The sequence below is a fragment of the Pongo pygmaeus genome, chromosome 22, assembly GCF_028885625.2.
Source record: "Pongo pygmaeus isolate AG05252 chromosome 22, NHGRI_mPonPyg2-v2.0_pri, whole genome shotgun sequence".
In the NCBI taxonomy this organism is placed as follows: Eukaryota; Metazoa; Chordata; class Mammalia; order Primates; family Hominidae; genus Pongo; species Pongo pygmaeus.
In genome coordinates, this window is record NC_072395.2 from 57,748,570 (window position 1) to 57,759,846 (window position 11,277).

At 45.5% G+C, this 11,277-nt stretch overlaps 1 protein-coding gene and 1 long non-coding RNA gene across 3 annotated transcripts in view; one reads left to right on the plus strand and one right to left on the minus strand.

Moving 5' to 3' along the window:
• UBE2G2 (ubiquitin conjugating enzyme E2 G2) overlaps positions 1 to 7,744 on the minus strand; it is a 35,162-nt gene extending 27,418 nt beyond the window's left edge. Inside the window, exon 1 of one of the 2 annotated variants that reach the window (XM_054468537.2) lies at positions 7,526 to 7,744. In XM_054468537.2, coding sequence (XP_054324512.1) covers positions 7,526 to 7,568 — 43 coding nt within the window. In that variant the 5' untranslated portion in view covers positions 7,569 to 7,744. The remainder of the gene's footprint in view (positions 1 to 7,525) is intronic. The other variant, XM_054468538.2, reaches the window with a different exon arrangement.
• Positions 7,697 to 10,533, plus strand: LOC129022406 (uncharacterized). The gene is made up of 2 exons (XR_008496406.1): positions 7,697 to 8,470; positions 9,570 to 10,533. It is a non-coding gene; the product is annotated as an uncharacterized LOC129022406 (long non-coding RNA).
• Positions 10,534 to 11,277: the final 744 nt, after the last annotated feature.

Genomic DNA, 11,277 nt, shown 5'->3' on the forward strand with positions numbered 1-11,277 from the left:
TTTAAAAAAAAACATGAACAGACATTTCACAAAGGAAAAAATATGAATGGCCTATCTACATGAAAGGATGCTCGACTTCATTCAGAATCACAGATGTACAAATTAAAACCTCAAGATACCGCATCATACTCATCAGATCATTAAAAACGAAACACAGCACACCACCAAGGTGTGAACAACCATGATCAGCACTGGGAATGTTCAGCTGCTGCTGACAGCAATACATACTGGACAACCACACTGAAAAGCAGTTTGGCATTACCTAGTAAAGCTGATTATGAGTGTTCTGTGACCCTGTGTTACGACCCAAATGTGTTCACCAAGACACATATTCAAAAACATTCACAGAAGCATTATCTGTAAAAATAAAAAATTGGAAATAACTCAAATGTCCATAGATTGAATGGATGAATTCTGGCTTATTCACAAAATGAAATACTACTCAACAGTGAACATAAACTATGGCTACAGTTATGCACAACATAATGCCATTTCAGTAGAGGATAGGCTGCATATACGAAGAGGGTCCCCTAAGATTATAATGGAGCTGAGAGATTCCAATCACTAATGATGTGTGTTACATTTTGCCTGCAGTATTCAGTACAGTCACATGCTGCACAGGTTTGTAGCCTGGAAGCAACAGGCTCTACCATATAGCCCAGGTGTGTAGTAGGCACTACCATCTGGGTTTGTGTAAGTACACTCTAGGATGTTTATACAATGACGAAATCATCTAACAACACGTTTCTCACTACCCTGGCATTAAGTGACACGACCATAAATGCTTCAACATACATGAATTTCAGAAACAAGGCTAACAAAAAGATTTGATTCACAGAACACATATTGTATAATTCCATCTCTACTAAGTTCAAAAACAGGTAAAAGTAAACAATATGTTAAGTGGTATATATAAAGAAAAGAAAGACTTACACAAAATTCAGAAGGGCAGTTAAGTTTTGGTGGTGGTAGGAAGGAGCACAAAGACTTCCAAGTTGCTGCCACTGTTCCATTGAAACTGGTGCCATGGACACAGATATTCATTTTATCATTTAATCTGAACATACACCTTTTCTATACTTCTACGTATACAATATTCTTCACAACAAAAAGTTTTAAAACTGGGCAAGACCCTGTCTGTACAAAAATAAAGCTTTTAAAAACTAAAAAGGGGCAATCATGGGGAAACGTGACAGTAATAGGAAGGACAGACTGAGTCTGGTGGTTCGGGGAGGGCTCCTCCCTCTAGTGGGGAGGGCACAAGTGATGAAACCAGCCAGGGAAGGAAGTGTCACTGCACCCAGGAGTCCAGGAGAGGAGCACAGCAAGCCTGGAGAGTCGGTGGACAGCAATGAGGCCAGGAGGGCTGGAAGAGAGGGAGCCAGGGCAGAGCATGCAGAGCCACACAGGGCACCATGAGAACTCTGGCTCTGCTGTGACAAGGGTCCTGAGCAGGGCGGCATGATCACTCTCTGCCACGCTAAGGGCAGAGGAAAATGTGTCAAGAGCAGGAGGTAGAGGACCAGCAGGATTCTACGCAAGAATCTGGGCCAGAGGTGAGAGGTGCTTGGACCAGCAGCGAGCAGTGAGTTAAGTCTGGGATGAAGTCTAAAGGAAGGACACCAGATTATATGTGGCTATAAAAGAAAGTGAGGTGTTAAGGACATCCTAAGGATTTTAGCCCAACAACTGGAAGAACGAGGCTGCTGTCAGTGCAGAGGGGGAAGGTTGTGTGAACAATGACAGCGGAAAACGCAGGAGCTCAGTTCTAGAGCTCAGTTTCATACATGTAAGTTTTGGGTTCCTATTAGGTACTGTACTGGGTTAGTGTCCCCTGAAAATTCAAGTACACCCAGGCTCTGTGACTGTGACCTTATTTAGACCAGACTGGGTCTTTGCAGATGTAATTGAGTTAAAATGAGGTCACATCAATTAGGTGGGCCCTAAACCCAATTACTGGTGTTCTTGTAAGAGAGAATATGGGCACCAATGCACACAGGGGGAAGATGGCCAGATGAAGATGGAAGCAGAGATTAGGATTACACTATCCCAAGCAAGAGAATGACAATAAACGCCAAGGATGACCAACAATCACCATTAGCTGGAAGAGGCAAGTAAGGGTTCTCCCCTCGAGCCCTCAAGAGGAAGAATGACCCCATCAACACCTTTATTTTAGATGTCTGGCCTCCAGAACTGTAAAAGAATAAATTTCTGTTGTGCTAAGCCTCCCATGGGCAGCCCACTTCTACCTGGGTCTATCTCTGACACTCCTAGGAAAGGCTGGATGATGAATGAAGACAGAACATCAAGACAAGACAGCAGTTTACAACAATTGAGTTCTTTCCTGGCTCTCCTTTTTTCCTGTTTATGAACCTAGGCAAAATCATCTTGTCTGTCGCTCAATTCCAAAAAATCTGTAAAATTAGGGGGCTTGAACAGAATCATAGCCAAGGTCCCACCACCTCTGAATTTCTGCAGTTCTATCACTACTCCCAAATACAATAAAGTGTGCCTGAACACCTATCCAAATCTATCTAAACCCCTTCTATGTACAGATTGATTCTGTCAAGTCCACCTTTACACTGGAATGTGCTACCTTAAAATATGTTATGAGGACAAACTAGATAAGATACACACACAAAAAAAACACTAAATGATATGCAAAAAATAAACACTAAATTTTATTACATTATTAAGATACAGGAAAAACAAAGTCCCCTCAATAACACACTGTATTCATCTTCTGTCACTGCTGTAACAAATTACCACAAATTTAGTGATTTAAAACAATACTCATTGATGATCTCAGAGTTTCCAAGTGTCAGAAGTCTGGACACAGCATGGGCCAGCTAGTTCTCTGCTCAGAGTCTCACCAGGGCTGCCACTCCAAGTTCATTGACGTTGCTGACAGAATTCATTTCCACGGGGCTGTTGGTCTGGGGTCATTCTCAGCTTCTTGAGGCTGCCCACCTTCCTTAGGTCATGGCTCCTTCTTCCATCTTCACAGCCAGCCACAGAAGGTAGAGATCTTGTTATATGTTGAATCTCTCTGACCGCCCCATCCTGCCTTCACTGACTGCTTTTGAGCCTTATGTTATTATTTGATCCTCCACGGTAATCCAGAATAATCTCCCTCTCTTTAGGTCTGCTGATTAGTAACCTGACTTACATCTCCAAAGTCCCTCCACCGCAGTACTAGAAAGTGCTTGAATAACTAGGGCATGGGAATCTTAGGGAGGTATGTTTAGAGTTCTACCTTCCACACATAGTCCAAAATTTCATGTTAACATGTAAAAACACACAATACACTTCTGTGACAAACCTTCGGAAATCAACCATTATTTAGGTCTTATTACTGCAAACTAATTGACAATATAATTGAAATAACAGATGAAGCTTCTGTCACGACAGTAAAAGGGAGAACATATCTTTGCTAATGCAAATATCCTTAGAAAATGCAAGTTCAACAATGCAAAGACTGGCCTGAAGCAGCAGCCTGAACTTAATTTCCTATGCAGGGGTTTAATGATTTTCTTCTCAATAAAAATGAGAAAATACCTGCTCACAGTCTAGCCTAACCCTAGAAATAGGGCTAAAATAAAACTAAAACAGAGACACAAACACAAACCAGGATACCAAGAAATGGTAGGTGTTCACACATCTGACCCACCAGCCAGGTTTCCCATGAGGACACAGAAGTAACAGTCCCCCACATCCAACCCTCTGTTTGAGTATGAACGTTGTCAGAATCAAAATGGAGTCACTTTCACCAAACCCTGACAACACGGAGGGAGGTCAAGATGAAGACAGAAAAATCAGCCAGGTGTAGGGGCACGTGCCTGTAGTCTCAGCTACTCAGGAGGATTAAGTGAAAGGATAGCTTGAACCCAGGTCAAGGCTTGCAATGAGCTGTGGTTGTGCCACTGCACTCCAGCCTGGGTGACAGAGCAAGACCCTGTCTCAAAAAAAATAAATAATAATAATTATTATTATTATTATTTGTCAAAATATGCTTAATTTCTATTGCTCAAAAATGCTAACAATCATATGAGCCTTCAGCAGGTCATAATCTTTTTGCCGGTGCAGTCTTGCCCAGATATTGATGACTGCTGACTGATCAGGGTGGTAGTTGCTGAAGGCAGGAGTGGCTGTGGCAGTTTTTGAAAATAAGACAACAATTGAGTTTGCCACAGGGACTGACTCTTACTTTCACAAAAGATTGCTCTGTAGTCTGTGATGTTGTTTGACAGCATTTTACCTATAGTGGAACTTCAGCCAAAACTGGAGTCAATACCCTCAAACCCTGTGGCTGCTTTATCAACTAAATTTATGGAATAGTATCAATCTTTTGTCATTTCAACAATGTTCACAGCATTTTCACCAGGAGTAGATTCCATCTCAAGAAATCACTTCTTTGCTCATCTATAAGACTCAACTCCCCATCTGTTCAAGTTTGATCATGAGATTGTAGCAACTGAGTGACATCTTCAGGCTCCACCTCTAATTCCAGTTCCCTTGCTATTTCTACCACACCTGCAGTTGCTTCCTCCCCTTAAAGTCATCCATGAGGGTTGAAATCAACTTTTTCAAACGCCTGTTGTTGATATGGTGACCTCCCATGAATCACAGATGTTCTTAATGCCATCTAGAATGATAAATCCTTTCCAGAAGACTTTTGATTTTCTTTGCCCAGATCCATCAAAGAAATCACTTTTCACGGCAGCTATGGCCTTATGAAATGTATTTCTTAAATAAGTCAAAATTGCTCCTGGATCCATGGGCTGCAGAATGGGTGTTGTGTTAGCAGGCACAAAAACATTTATCTCCTTATACATCTCCATCAGAGCTCTTGAGTGACCAGGTGCACTGTCAGGAATAATATTTTGAAAATAATCTTTTTTTCTGAGCAGTAGGTCTCAACAGTGGGCTTATACTCAGTAAACCATGCTGTACACAGATGTGCTGTCATCCAGGCTGTTTTTCCATCTCTAGAGCTCAGAGTAGATTTAGCATAATTTTTAAGGGCCCTAAGATTTTCTGAATGATAAATGAGCACTGGCTTCAACTCAGTCAACTTAAAGTGACCAACATTAGCCCCTAACAAGAGAGTCGCCCTGTCCTTTGAAGCCAGTCATTGACTTCTCTCTAGCTGTTTACGTTGTGTATGGCATCTCCTCCCAATACTGTATAAGGCTATTTTACGTACCTTGTAAATCTATTGCTTAATTTAGGAGCCACTTCCATCTTGATCTTAGCTAGATCTTCTGGAGAACTTGCTGCTTCACCTTGTGCTTTTATGTTATGGAGACAGGTTATTTACTTCAATCTCATGAATCAACCTCTGTTAGCTCCCAATTTTTCTTCTGCAGCTTCCTCACTGCTCTCAGCCTTCATAAAACTGAAGAGTTAGGACCTTGCTCTGGATTAGGCTTTGGCTTAAGGGAATGTTATGGCTGGTTTCATCTTCTATCCAAACCACTAAAACTTTCTCCATATCAGCAGTAAGGCTTTTTCACTTTATCATTCATTGTGTTCAACAGAGCAGCACTTCTGATTTCCTTCAAGAACTTTTCCTTTGCAGTCACAACTTGGCTAACAAGAGACCCAGCTTTCAGCCTATCTTGACTTTCAATATTCCTTCCTCACTAAACTTAATCATTTCTAGCTTTTGATTTGAAGTGGGTAGAGTGCAACTCTTGAACACTTGAGCCCACTGTACAGTTACTATTGGCCTAATTTCAATGTTGTTTTGTCTCAGGAAGAGAGAGGCCAGGAGAGAGATGGGGAAACAGCCAGTCAGTGAAGCACACACAACATTTATTCGGACTACCATCTTTTACGGGCATAGTTCGTGATGCCCCAAAATAATTACAATAGTAACATCAAAGATTACTGATCACAGATCACAGTAATAGATTAAAATGTGACAGAGACACGAAGCAAGCAAAAATGGTGCCAACAGACTTGCTCCCATGCAGGGTTGCTTGTAAAAAACCTGTAAACTTGTAAAAAATGCAAGATCTGCGAAGTGAAGCTCAATAAAGCAAAGCGCGCGGGAAAGTGAGGTGTGCCTCTATGTTCTGCTTTAGCAGACACTAGGTGGCGAGCGTTATTTGAACGTTTACAGGAGGCCCTGTGTATCTGCGGCTGCATATCCATGGATTCGACCAACCAGGAATACAAAATATTTGAAAAAAATAACAATAAAAAATGACGATTTAAAAATACAAGTAAAAAAAAATCAGTGTAACTATTTGCGCAGCATTTACATTGCATTAGGTACTATAAGTAACCTTGAGATGATTTAAAAGTTATGAGACGATATGCATACATTAAATGCAATACCACGCCACTTTATAGTAGGGACTTGAGCATTCGAGGATTCTGGTATCTGCAGGGGGGCCTGGAACCAATTCCCTCCAGATACCAAGGGAAGAATGACCATACGTGAGTGAGCCTGTATTTGCAATGTTTTGGTCTGCTTAAGCCAAACATCAACTCTCACTGTGCGGTGTCACCAATAGTTTTACGAAATCAAGCTACATGTATATTCACCACTTTTTTTTTTATCACATTCATTCTTTTAGCTTAACTTTCTTCCAAAATTACCCTCAATCTAATTACAAAAGCAGCAGCTAACTTTATTAAGAGTTACACAGCAGGTATTTTGCTAAGCACTTCACCTGCAGTATCAAGTTTAACCTTTTAAGATAAGGTAACTGCAGAGACAGAGAGAGGAACAAGGTCAAAGAGTTAACAAGCAGAGAGGCCGGGTCTGAACTCAGGCCCTGCTCTTAGCCGGCTACTATCTTGTCTCCACCGGCGAGTCAGGTTCCTGGCGCTTTCAACACAATGGCATTCCAAGACTTCTCGCAGCAGTTCTTCCAAGCGGGCATTCGGTGTAAAACCGGTGTAAAACTCGGTGGAATGCCGAGTGCTCCTAGGTTCTCATTTCTCCCTTCGCTCTCCTCAGACATTAGAAATATCTAATTTACCGGGTAGGAAAGCACTCAAGAGGTTTTCTCAACACTACCTAGGAGGAGTGACAGGTGGCACTGTTCAAAAACCCTTTTCCTTCATTAGAGGGAAAGCCAAAATCTGACCTTTCAAAGCTCCACCAACGAGCCTTTCCCCTTTTAACGCATACACTATTCCCTCCTAATTCCGCAGCAGCAAGTCAGGCCTTCTTCCTCAAGCTCTCACTGCACGTTCTCAAGGCTGCGAAGAAAAGAAAAAATAGAAGAGAAAAAAAAAAGCCCGCAAAGACTCAACTGTGTGTGCTCTCAACTAACACGGCGCCGGCGCTGCCTTTACTGATGCTGGGAAGGCTTCTCTTCACGACTTCACGCGTAAGAGCGGGCAGCCGGCGCAGAGCGCGGCACTCCGCGGGACCCACAGCGGGGCTCGCGGTGGAGGCCCCGGGCCCGGCTCCCCGGCCAGGCTCCCTGCCCCAGCCCCGCCGGACGACGCGGGCCCGGGAGCAGGAACGCGGGACGCTGCTGACGGCCCGGGTCCCCGAACTCACGTTTGTACTCGGCCATCAGCCTCTTGAGCGCCGTCCCCGCCATGGCCCCGCAACAGCTGCGCTGAGCGACCTCGCCTCAGCCGCGCGCGTCCCTCCTGCCCCGACACCGGGGACTGCTTCCGGGCCACCGTCGCGGGCCCAGGAACTCTTCCGGGGCGTGGCGCGTAGCGCGTAGCGCGCGTGCGCGATCGCCGAGGCGCGCTGTCTGGGTGGTGGGAGCTCAACCCGCAGCCGCGGCTACCGTTCTCTTGGCTCCTGCCCCCGCCTTAGTCGCTCTGCGGGGTTGGTTCGGTCCCGGCACTTCCAGAGGCCTCAGGGTCCTGGTCTTGTAGAGACTTCCTGAACGGTGGCGCCTGTTCTAGTGTGTGTGCGCTAACTGTCTGTTCTGTGCCAGCCGCGCGCGGCCAAGGGCGGGAGGACGGGGGTTGTGGAGGGGAGGATGGAAGTTGGGGAGAGAGGGCGGGGACGAGATAGGAGCTCGGGGGTGGGGAGGATGGTCGCGGGGCGGTCCGGGGCTGGGGACGATGGGCCTGAGGCGCGGGTACGCACTGAACGTTCCAACCGTCCCCGGCCGGCCGGGTTTCAGGTTTGAAAAGGTGGGAAGGTTAGCTGTCCTGGCGCTTTTCCTCCACGTGTTGTGCGGCTCCGCTGGAGTTCGGGTCCAGCACCTTCTACTCCGAGGGAGAGAGCCGCGGGGAGAGCCATGTTCGGGCCCGAGGCTCGAACTGACCGCCGGCTCTGCAGAGCAGCCTCGACCCCAGGGCACCCCCGGGAGGGAGGGCGCGGCTCAGGTTCCTGCCCGAACCCCTGGGGTGCTGAGACTCCCCAGCGCCCCGCGTGGGCTCCCGGCCTCTCCACAGTTGAGGATCCTGTAAAGAGCGAGCCCTTTTCCCGTGATGGCTGTAGTGAGTGGATGTGCTTTCCCGATTGACCCGCTGGGAGTAGGTGAGCCATTTTAACCCACATCCTTACTTCACAGCACAGTAAGTGCTTCGTGGCTGTCCAGTGCAAGGATGTATATACACACACACCTTTGCCAAAAGTTTGCATCTCTTGCCTGGCTGTTTGTTGCAATAATCTATCATTTGTCTTTTCTTTTCCAGCATTGCAGATGATCCCTTTAAAAGAAGTCTGATCACATTCACACGCTGCTCCGCCCATTTCACTCAGTAAAGCTGAAGTCCTGCAGTGCTTTGCTCTGCCTCCGGCCACCCCGCCGTCCTCCCAGACCCTCCCTCCCTCTCACTCCACTCCAGCTGCCCTGGCCTGGTTCAGAGTCCCTGACTCTTCCCTCCCCGGAAACACTTTCTGGCGGCTCTTGTCCCCGACCCTTCCTACCCTCTTTCAGTCTTTGCTCAAATGTTGCCTCTTCAGTGTGGCCTAGGCCATCACCACCCGGCCTTCACCGCATACCTTTTTCTCTGCAACACCTACTCAACACACCGTACTATAGAACTTACTAGCATGCTATAAATGTATTACCCTTATCTGTTGCCTCTAACCAAAAGCGTGTTCCATGAGAGCCATGGGTCCCTGCCTACTTGTCTTGTTTCTGGGGCAGCCTCTGTACCTGGATACCGTATACTCTTAACACGGATTTGTCAAATCAAATGAAATTTAACAATACAAACTTCACAAGTATGCATAGTGTAGGAAAATTCCCCAAAATTCAAAATTTCAGTCTACCTCTATCTTTTCAAATGACCACAGTGCTTTATAAAAATGACATGGTCCTTTGAGACTGTTTCAGAGTAATTTGTGCAAATGCAATGTGCAAAAAGTCACAGTGGAGGCGTTTCCTCCCCCATTCAAGAGCTGCTCTCTCTCTAATCAGACAGCACCCCACACCCCAAGGCAGACTGTCCAGTGCTACTAAAGGAAAGCAGCTCCCCTTTTCCAGTTATGGGAAATGTGGGCAATAAAGCATTACTGTCAATGCCGTGATGCTCACTGTAACATCATATGCTTGTTTTCATAATTTTATCAATCTTTTCCAGACATCTTACTGTAGAACAATGTATGTTCTCCAATTACTATTTTTCAGAAATGTGGTTTACAGCTTCTATCAGGATTAGCTTCAGCTTCAAGTGACAAAAGTCCAAAATATGAGTTGCTGAAACAAGTCTCTCCCCTCAACAGGACTGTTACAACACATTATCTTCAGAGAACCAGGCTCTCTGCAACATTTCATGGTCATCGTTCAGTACCTTATGTGAAATTCAAGTTTAGCTGGGCATCCTGTATTTTAATTGGCTAACTCGTGGAACTCTCAACTTGGATCAAGTGGCACTGGAGTCCCAGGGATTCTGAGCAGCCAGTGTGTAATACTGCCTGGCAGCACACCCTGGGGAGGCCAACTGTACAGAATAAAATTAATGCTTTCTATCTTTAGCAACTAAAGTTCTGAAATATAAAAAGGACCTCACAGCTTAACCCATGTTATATGGTGGGGTTTTCCCATGAACATCACGCGTTTCCAGCTGGACACTCCTGCAGCATGGCTAAGATGACAACTCAAGTTTCCTGGGAGTGGGGGTTCCTGGGATGTGAACCTTTCGGTGCAAAAACTGGAGAAGTTCCAGTTGGGACCTCAGGCATAGATACCAGGATAAATAGGGCCTCTCTCCTCCAGGAGCATCAATTTAACCCAAAGATTCTTGGAGTCAGTTTCACATAAGTAATGTTGTTAAAAATAGTAATCCCAACAGATCTATTTTTCCAAATGCACCATTTGCATAAATCTCAGAAAAAAGACAACTTCAAGAACATACCTTTGCTGGGCACCGTGGCTCACGCCTGTAATCCCAACTACTTGGGAGGCTGAGGCAGGAGGATCACTTGAGGCCAGGAGTCTGAGATCAGCTTGGGCAACTGATTTATGGTTTGGATTTGTGTCCATGCCCTTCTTCTTCTGCCATGATTATAAGTTTCCTGAGGCCTCCCTAGCCATGCTTCCTGTACAGCCTACAGAACTATGAGTCAATTAAACCTCTTTTCTTTATAAATTACCCAGTCTCAGGTAGTTCTTTATAGTAATATGAGGATGCACTAATACAGCCATATAGTGAGACCTCCATCTCTACAAATCTTTTTTAGAAAGAAAGGACATCCTGCTGGTTCTGCTGTGAGGTGTTGTGGGTGGAAGTTCAAGCAGCGCTGCCCTAATACATCCACATACGCTCCTGGCCATTATTCTCATCTAACCTACGGTGCCTGGGACACATCCCTTTCCTCATGGATTTTGGCAGCCGCTTTGCCCCAGGCTGCCTAGGGAATCTGGCAGATGTCCCCATCTCTGTATTGTGCCTTAATCCGTGCACTCTTCCTGGTGCAAGTGAATCACGTGTTCCATCTCCACAGCTGCCCATCTTTCTTCACCTTGGGTTCACTCAACTGATGGGCTAAAACAGCTCATTTTCAACCTGGGTTTTGTTACACCATTGCATACTGGGAAATTCTTAAAGCCAAATCAATGTCAGTTCAGTTTCAAAGCAGATAGGTAAGTTGTCCATGGCAGAAGGAAAGCCGACTTACATTCAAACACCAGAAAATGAGAGATGTCCTAGACTAACACCCAAGCTCATCTGCCTCTAAAATCCATCCTTTCTTTACGTACGAAACCCAGGAGAGGGAGCGTAACATGTCACAGTGATGCTAGCTCAGATAGCTGTCAGCCAGGAGGTCTCTGAGGAGAGGATGCATCCCTCAGCAGGAAGAAGGCTGCACTAGCATCGGTGATGTGCCAGGGGAGG